Source organism: Vulpes lagopus, chromosome 5, assembly GCF_018345385.1.
Source record: "Vulpes lagopus strain Blue_001 chromosome 5, ASM1834538v1, whole genome shotgun sequence".
In the NCBI taxonomy this organism is placed as follows: domain Eukaryota; kingdom Metazoa; phylum Chordata; class Mammalia; order Carnivora; family Canidae; genus Vulpes; species Vulpes lagopus.
The window spans coordinates 96920782-96935464 of record NC_054828.1 but is presented as its reverse complement, the minus strand read 5'-3'; the positions used below and the strand labels follow the sequence as shown (position 1 = coordinate 96935464).

Below are 14683 nucleotides of genomic sequence, written 5' to 3'. Positions count from 1 at the left end.
GGAGGGGCAGAGGGAGAAAATCTCCCTCCTTTTTTTTAAATTAAATAATAAATTTATTTTTTATTGGTGTTCAATTTGCCAACATACAGAATAACACCCAGTGCCCATCCCGTTAAGTGCCCCCCTCAGTGCCCGCCACCCAGTCACCCACAACCCCCGCCCTCCTCCCCTTCCACCACCCCTAGTTTGTTTCCCAGAGTTAGGAGTCTTCCATGTTCTGTTTCCCTTTCTGATATTTCCTACCCATTTCTTCTCCTGAGAATCTCCCTCCTGAGCAGGGAGCCTGCTGTGGTACCAGAACTCACCACCCTGAGATCATGACCTGAGCCTAAATCAAGAGTCAGATGCTCAACCAACTGAGCCACCTAGGATCCTCTCATTCTTTTTTTTTTAGAGATATTTATTTATTTATTTATTTATTTGGGACACATAGAGAGAGGCAGAGATATAGGCAGAGGGAGAAGCAGGCTCCTTGAAGGTAGCCTTGTGTGGGATTGAATCCCAGGACCCTGGATCACAACCTGAGCCACGGGTAGATGCTCAATCACTGAGCCATCCAGGTGCCCCCCTCCTTTTAAAAAACTATTTATTTATTTATTTATTTATTTATTTATTTATTTGAGAGAGTGAGAGAGAGAGAGATCACAAGCAGGGGGAAAGGGAGAAGGAGAGGCAGATTCCCTGCTGACTAGGGAGCCCAACACAGGACTTGATCCTAGGACTCTGGGATCATGACCCAAGCCAAAGGCAGATGCTTAACTGACTGAGCCACCCAGGTGCCCTCCCCTTATTCTAATATCATTTATGCATATTGGCAAGCTAATAAAGGAGAGAGAAAAACCATACAACCTTGTTTTGGTTTTCTAAAGTAACACTAATTACAGTTATTTATGTGAGGTTTTATAATTCATTCCTAATTACCACACATTAAAATAATGATTAAGACAATACATGTGTGTCAGATTTACTTCTTTTAGTAAGTTTTATTTAATTATGACTTATAATAATGTATTAATTGTTATTGTTGATAGTAATATAATACTGTAGTTTGATCACAACTTTTAGAACCTTGGAACATTGTTTACATTCCAGAGAAGAAAGTTTAGATTTACAGTTGTCTCATAGTTACCAAAGTTGTTTATCCCATTTTAGCTAGTAAAACTTGATAGCAGGTGAAATTGATTGAAACAAGAATGCTTAAGCAATTTAAAAGTAGAAGAGTGAAAGATTGGTTAATTATCAGCACAATGTATTAATATAATTTATTATCACAATTATAGGGCTTCTAGGTACTACAAAAAGCAGAACTCAGACCAAAGTGCCTCAGTGTTACTAAATCAAACTCATTTAGCCTAAAAAACACTCTTTACTATTGTTAAGGACGACCAGTAACAGAGAATGCAAGGAATTGACATAAATATAATAATATGTTATAATTACCTTAAATATATTTAAAAATATATATGTATACATAAATAGTAATAATAAATATTCATGCTTTCCTTTCTTGAGGCTCAGTATTTCATTCAAGAAGCATTTTACTAGACTGATCTCACTGATTGGCATAAAATTCTGTTGAGGCAGAAAGGATATCTTCCCCTCCATTTTGAAGATGATCAAACTGAGGTCCCAGAAACTTACAGTATTTGATTAGGAGTCCATCAGAAACTTAAAGGCAAGCTGTTAGAATGAAATTCTGGGCCTATGACTTCTCATTCCAACTCCTGTTGTGGGTATTTGGTTTTCTAATGCCTCAGTTACTTAACCCATCTGTAATATGGGTAGAATCTTTTCAGTAGCCATAGTCAGTAGCCCTGGTCTTCCCAAGATTGTTATCAAGAGTAATAATGAAACTAATTGGTAGTTTGCAAAGTATAGGGTGTTCTTTAAATAACAAACAATATTATATGTTAGTGTCGGTTCCATTAGACCTTGCTCACTCTCTTACAAAGAGAGTAAACATTCATTTGGAATTACAAAGGCTCAGCACATTCTCAGCAAGTGACTACGAGTAAAGGATTGGACTCCTCCATGTACACAGTACATGTGGACTGTCAACACATCACAAGTTATAGACTCCAGAGTCAAGGCTGGGTTTCCAGTAACCAAAAGTCAGTGATAGAGGGTTGCCCTCTTGCCATGTGCACCAGTTTTCGTTCCTGTGTGGCAATGAACAACTTTGGCTGGGCAACTGATTTGAAGTAGTGCTTACTGCCATGACGCTCCCAAAAGAAAAGAAGGTTTGTCTCATCTCTGATAGTTTTGGGTGTCTCAGGCATCTCCTATGATAAGGACAACAGAGGTATGTTAGAGAACAAGATTCTAGACAAAGAACTGAAATGCAATCCCTTGACATCTGGCCTTTGTGAGAAATATAGCTCTTTAGGACTCTGACTCTGAAATATGATGATATAGATTTTTCATTCATTTGTTCATTCAGCAAGCATTTATTACATGACTATTAGATGTGTGGCCCAGTCTACACATAATAGTTAATTTCCTTACTTAACTGGAGAGAAATCCAAATTAGTCATGAAGATTGCCAATGACACTAGTGTCTCACTGTATCCTGGCAGGTAGAGTAAGACACTGTTCTTGTCCTGCCTTCAACATGAGGATAAGACATTTTGCATAAAATCTAAGCACTAGCAATTGAGACCTCTAAACATTTTGACCTCTAAGTGTGCAGATCATATCTTTGGGAAAATAATTTATTATTAGAGATGTTTATCTCCATATTTAAGCCAGCAATTAAAAGTTTAAAAAAATCCCAAACACACGCATACACTTCCAGGTATATCAGCAACTGGCTCTTCTCAATATAATTTTTGACAATTGTGATCTCTTTAGGCTGTATTATTCTTGAGAGTATGAATGGAATAACAATACTTTCATGGAAAAGTGAATTCAAATTTCAACTTGAGATGCTTCTACTGTGTTCTTTTTAATTTAGAGAAACTTCTTAAGGTTTCCTTGGGGTTTTTAATGTCAACAAAAATTTATTTCCCAAACCCATTCCTCTCCTAGTTTTTTCCCAACTCAGTAAATGTATTTTCTTCACACCCTCCTGTTGTTTCTATCTCTAAAACACCAGTTCTGTCTACTTATTTCTATCTGTCTCACTACCCCAACTCCCATGACTATTATTATTATCCCCTAATTGAGCTCTGTGCTTTCTCCAATGTCTTCCTGCCAACCTATTCTCCATTTTAGAAAATATAAGTGAAGTCAGGACACTTCCCTGTTTGAAACCCTTTCATGGTTTTTCATTGTACCTCAAAGGAAACCTAAATGCAAGGCTCTGCAAACAATAGCCTTTGCTTATCTTTCCTCCTTCTTACAGTGCCCTGGTTCTAGAGTGTTCCTTCTGATTTCTGAAGCTGGCTTTAAACTCTTGAAGCTCTAGGTCCTAGATATGCTCAGATCCCTCTGTTTGGAATGCTAACCCTCACTCATCCCCTTGCATGTAGTGCTCCTTCCTATCATCAGATCCCATTTCACAGGGAGCTCTGCTCTTGCCACTGTATGTAAAGAGCACTCTCCCATTTTTCTTTATCTCAGCTCCCTGTTCATTTGCTTTATGGCATCTTGTATTTTTTGCTAGTTGTTTTGCTTGTCTACTGTCTGTGTCCTCAAGAAGACCAAGTTCTATAAGGCTAGGGACTTTGGCTTACCATGGTCTACATAGTTGTTGGCACTATGTTTGAAAAATAGAAGGCTCTCAATAAATAATGCCTGTTGAATGAATTCATGAATGGAGCTACTGCCCTAGTCTGTAGAGATTACTTTTACCTCAGTTGATCCAGGTAGAGAAATACATGCACCTACAAAAATCCTGGTTGGATTTGGGGGTTTGCACTATCCATTTACTAAATAAGAGTCACCTATTTATCAGTGGAGTGAGCATCTAAAGCTACAGTGGATGTGTTTAGGTGTCTATATGTTTGAGGGGAAGGTGGTAGTGGAGATGGGGCTGGGATGAGGGATAATGCTGACACCAATGAAGAGAGAGGTAATAGAGTCAAAATGCCAGGGTTTGAGTCTTGGCTCATTTTTTTGCTTTGTGCCCATTGGCAAGTGATTAACACTCTCTGCTCCTAGTTGGCTTATTTGAGTTTCTTGGAAGAAGGCCCCATTGTCCTAATGCCTACCATCACATAGGTCAGATGGTAGATGTTAGTAAGATGGATGCCCTGGGTTGGAAGGTGACTAGGGTCAGGCAGGGTAAGGAAAAAGAAGGAAGAAGGCAATTTACCTTTTATTCACTCTTGCCACCTCCATTTTACTTTCTCATAGATCCTGCCTAGAAGTGCCTCTGGGGATGGTGAGAAGTAGCATGTGGGGGCAGGTGGGCAGGTAGAAACTGTGTTAGGAAGGGAAAAGGACTGTGCCACCTTGCTAGGGGTATCTGCCTATTGGAATCATTCACAAACATGGGATGTAAATGAAGGTAAATTGGAGACTGAGAACCACTGACCTTTAGCAATACAGGTTCATCTTCATTTTGGGCACTCACAAAGAGTCGAGTTTTTGATATTCTTAGAGTCACAGGAAGTTTAGAATCTTCTGATGTGTAAGCTCCCATGTCAAACTTCACTAGCAAAGAGAAAAGCCAAAAAGGAAGTAAATCCATTGTTATTTGAATGAAATCAAGTGTTAAGTAGATTGTGTGTATGTGTGTTTGTAGTTAGGTCTCCAACTATGGTGTAAACACCAGAATGGAATTCCACACATCTTTGTATCCTTCACAATGTCTGCTACATTTACTAGGCAGGTAAATACTTGGTTAATGTCTTTAGAATTTTCTGTGTTGAATGAATGCCTGGGGGCTGGCTATTTGTTGAATCTCTTATAATTACATTAGTGGGATAAGACCCTTCAACTTATGAGCTCATGAGTTTATAATAACCTAAAATGGAGGGGTTTAGGGAAGCTGATATACTCATGTTGCTAGTGCTAGTGAAAACTAGTTGCTTTCCTTAGAGAACAGTGCTTAATAAGAACTATATGATTATTTATTCCTAGGAACCAAGAGTTCCATTTTTGGGGTATGCTCCAAAGAAATAACCTCATAGGGAAAAATTATATATACAAAGATATTTGCAGTATAGTTACTTAGAGCAAACCCAAGGCACCCAAATAGCAACATGATTGAATATTCTAGTGCCATTAAAATGCCTGGGTGGCTCAGTTGGTTAAGTGTCTGCCTTCTGCTCAGGTCATGATCTCTAGGTCCCGGGATTGAGCCCCTCATGGAGCTTTCTGCTCAGCAGGGAATTTGCTTTTCTCTTTCTCTCCCTTTGCCCCTCCCCATCACTTGTTCTCTCTCTTTCAAATGAATAAAATCTTTTAAAAAATGGCAAATATGTATGCTATTTCAATACGTGAGGAAATTATGTGAAATTATATTAAGTAGGAAAATACAGCACAAAATAATTTGTAAATGTCAAGGAGTAGAAAGCATATTATCTGAAGTATGTCCAATCAGAAAAAGCCCTGTTTGTTTTTTGCAAAGTAGTCTCTTTGGAGTTCTGAAAATAATTTTGTATACTGAGGGCATGTCCTGAAGCTAAAATACATACACCATGGAGATTGGATTTGTGTGACAAAATTTCTTGGATACTAAATTTCATCCTCCAGAACATATTGTCAGCTTATTGGGTGTTTTGCTTCACAACTATGTTATCAAAGATGATTCTTTTCAGTTTGATGATACTTGTAGGTTTGAGCAGCAGGCTTTCTAATGGGTAATGATTGCTCCTATTGGCTTCTGGGTAAATTTGAATAAGTCATTTAATATTCCTGAGAGTCAGTTTCTTCATCTTTAAAACCAAAGATAAGAGTGTCTGAGAGAATCAAAGGAGCTGCTTCATCAGAAAGCTTTATATTCGGTGCTCTCAAAGATAGGAAACTTCTCTCTTGTATAGCTTCCTGATTTGGCTGAAGCTCCCATCCTTGTCTAGGATTTTACTGGGGATGTTGTGCTTCATCCTATTCAGTAACTATACTGAACTATACTGCATCCTACTGCAGTAACTATACTGCAAATATCTTTGTATATATAATTTTTCCCTATGAGGTTATTTCTTTGGTGCATACCCCAAAAATGGAACTCCTGGTTCCTAGGAATAAATAATCATATAGTTCTTATTAAGCACTGTTCTCTAAGGAAAGCAACTAGTTTTCACCAGCACTAGCAACATGAGTGTATCAGCTTCCCTAAACCCCTCCATTTTAGGTTATTATAAACTCATGAGCTCACAAGTTGAAGGGTCTCATCCCACTAATGTAATTATAAGAGATTCGACAAATAGCCATCCTAAGAATTGTGCAAAGCTAGGAATCTAGAGAAGTTTATATTTTGAAAGCAAAAAGTTAGAAAGAAATACAGAAATAAGAGGAGGGGAGAATGACAGAGCTGTACATTTACCTGCATCATCCAAATTCTGTAATGCAGCAGTCATGAGGTAATTTCCTCCTGTTTGTCGAACTATACTTTGATTGAGGTTGTCATTCAGGATGAATTGGGATTTGATGATCCTTATATAGTTGTATTTTTCATTGTTATGGAAGTTGTATGCTGCTGATCTGGGCTTCATTATTACTAAAACCATTATCACAAGTTCAGATTAATGTCTATGAACAAACATAGGTAATATATCTGCTCTAATACAAGTATCAAAATTAGCTACGGAAGGGACATTAGGAATATTTCAATCCAGGTGAAAAAATTGAGAAAGAAGTGAAGTTACCCAGTCAGCAGAAATAGTTTCTAGTATTATCTTTGTGGCTACTTATTTCTTTTTAAACTTCAATTCCTTAGGCAGTAATTTTTTAAAAAGAGATTATTTGTTAAATATTCTCATTTTGGTTGTTTGGAGGTTTCTAAGAAAACAGGAAGACTGCTAACATTCACATCTACATTTTTCAGATGAATACACTCTAAGGAAAAAAATGAATATATTAAGACTTATATTTGTTACTGAGGATATAAGTCTAAATGTCTATCCCCCTTTCTGAACAGTGGTATAAATCAACATCTTCACAAATCCTCATGGTTCTGAGTAATTTTATGACTAGGAATCTATTCTAAGGAAATAGTGATAAAAATAAGGATATAATATGGATGTTAATTGTTATATATTTATAATGTTGAAAAATTGGTACTCTAGAATGCCCTTGGTATATTGCTAAGTGAAAAAAGCTGAATATAAGATTGTATATAATATAATCCTCATAATATTTGTTTATATGTGTGTATGTGCATGGAAAAGACTTTAAGGACATACCATAGTGCTGGCAGTGGCAAACTCTTAGTGGTAGTATGAATAATTTTTATTTTCTTTTACATTTTCTTTTATCTTCCTATTTTCTAGGTGAATGTGTATCAGTGTTTACCTGTTACTTTAAAAAACTATTATTGGGATCCCTGGGTGGCTCAGCGGTTTGGCGCCTGCCTTTGGCCCAGGGCGCGATCCTGGAGACCTGGGATCGAATCCCGCGTCAGGCTCCCGGTGCATGGAGCCTGCTTCTCCCTCTGCCTGTGCCTGTGTCTCTGCCTCTCTCTCTCTCTGTGACTATCATAAAAAAGAAAATTAAAAAAAAAATAAAAAGCTATTATTGGGCAGCCCAGGTGGCTCAGTGGTTTAGCGCCACCTTTGGCCCAGGGGTGATCCTGGAGACCCGGGATCGAGTCCCACATCAGGCTCCCTGTATGGAGCCTGCTTCTCCCTCTGCCTGTGTCTCTGCCTCTCTCTCTGTGTCTCTCATGAATAAATAAATAAAATCTTTAAAAAAAGCTATTATTTAAAACCTTTTGGGTTTATGTTTAATGTAGAGGCTTATACAGTAGAAGCATGGGAGAATAATCCTGACTGTTAAAATCAGAACTGAATTTGGTTTAAACCTCTTCTGCTTATACACTATGTGACTCCTCTAACTGAGCTTACTTTTAGTTTCCTCCTATGTAAAATGAGAATATTAGATTGTTGTGAAGTGTAGGGATAATATAGCCAGTAATAAATTAGCAATGTTGGTAGTAGTAAGAAAGGTAGTAGTAGTAATGGAAGTAGTAGTAGGAGGAGGAAGATGAGGAAGAATAACAAAACCTAATGTTTATTGGGTATTTATGTTCCAGGCATCATTCTAGTCCAGGAGCTTGCAAGTATAGATTCATTTCATCTTCACAAGTGGGGCCCTGATTATCTCCATTTTACAGTAGAGGAAACTGAAGTATAGAAAGGTTAAGTAACTTACAAAGGAGCATAGTTATTATCTGGAGGAACATAGTTTGTGAGTAGTATGTAACTGCTTTCTGTCACAAGGATAAAAGGCACATGACCTTTACAATATGGCCACAAAATGTACCCATGAGGAAGTATTCTGTAGACTCAGGCTACTCACTGCTGCTCTCTTCCCACTGGAGAAGGACAAAAATTAATTTTCCTTCCTTGTGGTTACTAGACTGATGTCTGGTTGCCCCCTTATTACTCTTATTCTAGGTTTTATTTTCTGCTAGCTCTGTTTGCTTAAAAATGGAAAACAAAGATATTATTTGTACTTGACCTCTTACCTTCTTCTGTGTCATTGGCAATGTCTTCCAGGTCATCATCGGTGATGAATTGACTTAAACTCAACCGTCTCTTCTTTAGAATCTTCCCATTGGCTGCCACCACTACCACATTTTCCTTGAAGGTAAGCTGGGATGTCTTTGAGACTTCAGAGGTACTCAGAGACATGCAGTCCTCATGAAGTGGGTCACAGCTCATATCATAGAAGGATTTCTATGAGGAAGGAAAATAGAAACTGAAGGGCTATATGTGGTCATAGGAAGAGATCCCTTTCAGCAGAAGTTTTATCTAATAGATTTAGTGAGAAGGATCTCTATTTCAACAATCTTCTCCCCTTCCCTCTCTCCTTCCCTCCTTCCCCCCCCTCCCCCATCCTCTTTTTCTTCTTCCCTCCCACCTTTCCCTTGGAAAATCTGTTGAGCATGGAGAATGTCATCAACAATTAGTGTAGAGAGGCAGTTGGTCTCACTTATAATGAAGAAGTATATGTCTCTGAACCTCTAGTGAGGGCGAAACAAAAGCTTCTAGGATTCAAGCTATTGCTGTTTTCTCCTGGTAGAAAAAATACTGCATAAGAATAGTAACCCCATAAGAATTGCAGTTATTTACTTACCTGATTCAGAGAGAGATGGTCAATTTCAGAACTGTATTCTTCATTTTCACTGTCAAACAAGATAATGAGAATGTAATTCTGTTTGTTACATCTCTGCAGTTGTTTTAATGACCACATTAGCTTTGGTAACACACACGGTCATTACTGCCATCTTTGAAAATTAAAGATTTCTATACGTATACATACATATGTGCAGTAATTTGTGCCTCACTAATTTGTCATCAGTAATTGTCACTGAACTGTACCTGTGCTTTATCTCTAAAAATGGGGCTTGGCTAACAAATTGAAGGGTTGTAGTTGAATTTCAAGGAAAAATGTTAACCTCCTCAAGAGGAAAATGCTTTTGAAGCATTAAAATTAAAAAAAAAAAGTTAACCAAGTAGGTCATGTGTTATACACTACTTTCATGTATTCACTTAAACAGATGTAATAATGTATACTTGGGAACTATCCAGGCAACATTTTGATAGCTTGGTTTGTGTTAGTATATACTAATAGATAATGGGAATACCTTGTTTGTTTAAAGTATCCTATAATTTAACATTTTATTCATTTACCCTTATGTCTGAATGAGTTTTGACTGTGTGTGTGCATTCACATGCTCAAATTGCTATGGAGCCATTACCTATTCCAGACTGAGATCCAGAAGTTTTCCTGAGAATGATTTCTCTCTCTGACAGCCCATTAAAACCCATTACAATATCAGAGCATGTGAACCTGACTGAGGCTGTGTCTAAGTAGATGTTGAAATTTATTAGTTCTTAGAAGACAGTAAAAATAATTTTTCAAAAAAAAAATTTTTTTTCTAAAATGGCTATCTCCCTGTCAGTGTCATCTCAGTGTAGCATGCTAGAAGCTTACTCTTTCTGGATCTTTGCTGAATCTGCCCTGACTTCAGAGGTAGGACACATCTCTATTTATGCTTCTACCAGTCTGGCTCCATGCTAGTTACTGTAATCCTAGGTAGATTATCATGTACCTTGATCTCCTCATTAAATTGAAAGAGATAGAACTGATTTCCTACCTGTAACAGTTCTTCAGGTCTTCAAAGAGGTCAGGAACTTTGGCCATCTTGATTTCTGCAACAGAGAACATGAGTGGCTGTCAGCTTAGCCAGCCACTGAACCAAATACCTGCAAGCGGAATCACCACTGCTTTGTGCTTCTTGAGAAGCTTAATGAATGACTTAGCCCACACTCAGCATTTTCCCCATTCTTCTTTTCACTCCCTTGTGTTATCTGCATATGTATCTGCCTCCTCTCCTAGATTGCAAACTTCTTTTAAAGCTTTGATATTCTCTATGTGCTCAACCCAGTGCATTGTACACAGTAGGCATCCAATGAATGCTTGGATAAATTAAAGAAAAAACCTACAAGAATGAGGTATTTGCCTTACATAGATGTAAGAGAGAGACAGATTTGGAAATTTCTAGTTTTCTCTTAGTAATTTTGGTAGTAGAACCTCCTTCCAAGGGAAGGCTCGGCTGCACCCACAATGCCTTCATATGAAACCAGTTCTTCTGTTCCTCAGTTCCTCATCAGTAGAAAGAATTATTTTCTGAAATCTGACGTGATTATAACTCACACACCAAACCAGGCACAGACAAGAAAGGAAGGAAAAGGCTTGAACTTCAGAGAAGGCAGTTTGAGAGACAATGGCCAAGGAGAAAAGCAAAATATATTTTAAAAGTCAAAGATGTGATAAGGACAATACCTTTGCTGACTCAGGAGACAATGAAACGACTCCCTCTCTGTCTGGATACTTAGCCCTAGTCAGACTACTTCGCCTTTTGTCTTCTTGGAGTAGGCGTGGTCTGTGTGCGTCACAGGGGAATTTACAGGGAAGAATTGTATTTTTTTTTTTTTTATCTTCCTTTAACCGGAAACTGGCCAAATAACGACAGATTACATACTTGATAATAGTGTTGTTTACAGAGATTCCAGGACTTCCTAACTTGGCTTATTTATATGGCTTTGCTCTAAACAATTATAAACATGTAGTCTTAGAAAAAGGGAAGGACAGGAAATTTAAGTTTCTAAAAACATAGTGGTGGTGAGGAAGAGAGAACTCCTAAAATCAGAATTCTAGGTGGTTGGAATTAGACAGGAACTTAGGAACTGTAGTGTGTGTTTTAGCTTAATTTGTTTTTGTACCCCAGCGCTGAGTATGGATTGATGGAATGCTTGGCAGCCCCTGGCAGATAAGGATTGGCTGTGAGGGAAGATGATCTATCTTTTCTGAAGAGGGAGATTTGCTTGAATAGGCATAAATCACTCTGAGAATGGGGAGACAACCTCCTGGTTAGGGCAGGGTAGGGGAGAGAAAATGATAACTATAAGAAGTCTTAGTCCTCTTACTCCTCTGAATATTGTTAACCCATTTCCTACAGAAGTGACAGGGCTTTAGGAGAGAACTCTCTGCTCTGGCCATGTTATAGCAAAGTGGCTCTCTATCAGGACCCAAAGGAAGTCTGGTCTTTTCTAGAATAAACCTAAGGTGTGTGAGGATAGCTGCAGACTCAGGGAAATATGGGCAAGCCCTGGCCAAAAGCTGGTAGCTGGATTTGAGAATAGAGGTTGAGGGGAAGGGGAGGGACTTTTATATGGACACTACATCTGTGTTGCCTGGCTGTTATTATCAAAGATTTTATTGGCATCTTGAGGCTGGCCCAGTTCAGGTGGTACAACATCAGACTCTTGGCAGATAAATGTTGAAGGTTTCCTGGTTGGAGTTTAAGCCATGTAAAAAGAATTTTTTTTAAAAAAGATTTTACTTATTTATTTGACAGAGATATCCAGAGAGCATAAATGGCAGAGGGAGGAGAAGCAGACTCCCCTCTGAGCAGGGTGACTGATGCAGGGCTCCATCCCAAAACCCTGGGATCATGACTTGAGCCAAAGGCAGATGCCTAGCCAACTGAGCCACTCAGGTGCTGCTAAGCCATGTAAATTTTAGATAAAGAAAATGGATGGAAAAAGAGGGTAGAGGAGAAGAATAAAAAGGTAAAGAGAGAAAGGTGAGGCACTGCAGTGTAACATGGTATAAAACGGCAAAACTGTTCAGACTTGGGAGTAAAGTGGCTGTGTGAGTTGGGTAGAATATTTTCTCTAGTCTTATTTAACAGCAAGTAGGGGTTGGTTAGATGTTCTTTAAGGTCTAGCCTAAGTGCAAAATCTCTGATTCTGATTCTATTGCCAGTCCAGATCCTCTTGTTCATAGACCTGGTCACAATAGTTATAAACAAGAGCCACAGAAATAATGTATCCTAGATGTAGGCAATGTAAATTTAGGACCAGATTGGGACAGATCTTGCGTGTCTCTGGAAGGATCCTTGTTTGAATGGTGATGGTAGCCAATTTTCTATGTCTGTGGTTCTCCTTCAGGCAATACAGATATTAATCCTGCTTATTCCTTCTGTGTCCTGGAGATCTTGTGAGGGCTATTACCAAGAAATAATTGCAAACCACACTATGAATGTGGGCTGCTATGGAGATGCAACTAAACAAAAATAATAACAATGCTAATGATAGCTTCTGTCACTTGGGAACCTATATAGTCATTATTGTAACACCTTACTTCACTGAAGAATATATAGTTCTTATGAAAACATTGCTTTGAAAATTTTAACAAGGAGGACATTTTCAGGTGAAGGCCTCCCTTGAAACCCTGAAGATATTTAGTTCCTGGAAGGAATGTATAGCACCTGTTTGGTAATCCAGGAAAACATCCTTGGTCCTACCTTTAGTGGTTACACCCATCCTGGCCTATGTCCCTCATGTAGAGAATTGGAATTCCCCGAATATGGTTATTGACTTTCTCAAGGACAGTTGGAATTTTTTCTAGATAGCCAACTTAGGCTGAGATTTCACTAAACTTTTTCCTTCATATGACCTTTTTGAAAATTGGCTTTTAAAGGGAACAACATGGATGAGGTTTAGAGAGTGGGAGTTCTCACTTTGGGGGAACCTACTTTTCTGTATGTATGTACCTATACTGACTTGTAAGTAAGTCTCATCACTAGACCATCTCTACCTAGGGAATGGAGAGAGAAACATGCTAGGTAAAGCTCTGTTGGAGCCCAGGGAGTCCTTGGGGGCTTCAAATACCCATCTCTTGACTCTGAGGAGGCTTCAATAACTGTTAGTCAATTTCCACCCAGATCATATAGAAAAAAAAAATTTATTGTGTACTTATTCTGTGCCAGAGTTTTTGTTAGACATAAGCATTTTTCTTTCAGGATTCACCAAATTAGATACAAGATGAGATGATATATTTTGGTAGGTAAGTGGATACACTTTATTAGCCTGGAAGTTGTAGGTATAAAGAATCATGGTGGTGCTTTTCATTTGAAAACTGCTTTATACTTCACAAAGAGCTCTCACTTGTATTGTCTCACTGGCTCCACACTTAACCCACAGAGGTAGTTGCTATCTCTTTTCACATCTGAGGGGCCTTGAAGAGGTTAAGTGGACGGTTGTCACAAAACTGGCAGAGCCAGCCCTCTAACTTTGGGTTTCTGTTCCAAGTCCAATCTTGACTTTCTAGTGCATTTAGGTGCTCAAGTCTCTTGCCTCCACCAAATGCCATATGATGGGGCTGAAAGAGATCATTTTTGAAGGTCTTGTCAGCCTCAAACACCCTGTCATTGATTCTAGGATTTTTTTGTTGTTGTTGTTGTTTAAAAGAAAAGATGAAAAAAGAAATGATTTGAAATATCCCCCCCCCTCTCTCCTCCTCCATCAATGAAATCTCATTTTGTTCTGTGACATACAGGAAAAGGATGGAGGTGGTCAATGTAGTTAAGTGCATGGTCAGTGGTGGAGTCTGGATACAGATTTTAGCCATACTCTTGCCATTGTACCATGAAGACAAGAGAAGATATTTGGAACCAACTTTAAAATCATTGCATGTAGTTGGATCTACAGCATTGCTTGAATGAAAAAGTAAACATAACTCTTCCCTATGAATTTTTCAGGGGATGTAATTATTTGTTTTCAGGTTGTAGAAGTCCTCTTCAGAGGAATGAAGTGTGCATAAACCATTACATACAGAGACAATTGAGCCTTTTGTCTCATCTCATCCTATTTAATTATAACCTGCTTTTAAATTCTGTGACAGTTAGTGGGAAGGAGGAAAGGATCTAACATAGTCTTCCAGGTGTTATAATACATTTTCTCATTTAATCTTCTCATCAGCCCTGTGAGGTAGGTATTCTTATCACATTTCATAGAAGAGGAAGTCAAAGTCCAGGGAGATTAACCAATCTGTCTAAGATTTTGAGGTTACCAAATTGCTGAAATGGGATTCAGATACCAGAGCCTAAGATTCAAGCAACTACTGGGCTCTTTTTCTTAGTGTGACCTCTTCCTTTTCTTTATTCTTTTAAAAAAATTTAAAAAGATTTTATTTATTTATTCATGAGAGAGAGAGAGGCAGAGACACAGGCAGAGGAAGAAGCAGGCTCCATGCAAGGAGCCCAATGTGGGACTCGATTCCGGGT

General features: G+C 38.4%; 1 protein-coding gene across 1 annotated transcript; it reads right to left on the bottom strand.

Annotated features, from left to right (window-relative positions):
* Positions 1-999: 999 nt before the first annotated feature.
* On the bottom strand, positions 1000-10961 carry IL1A (interleukin 1 alpha). The gene is made up of 7 exons (XM_041756145.1): positions 10897-10961; positions 10208-10262; positions 9184-9232; positions 8573-8783; positions 6431-6604; positions 4478-4596; positions 1000-2282 (listed from the first exon to the last, which is right to left on the bottom strand). The coding sequence occupies exons 2-7, from the start codon at positions 10252-10254 to the stop codon at positions 2085-2087; spliced, it is 798 nt and encodes a 265-aa protein (XP_041612079.1). The 5' UTR covers positions 10255-10262; positions 10897-10961; the 3' UTR covers positions 1000-2084.
* Positions 10962-14683: the final 3722 nt, after the last annotated feature.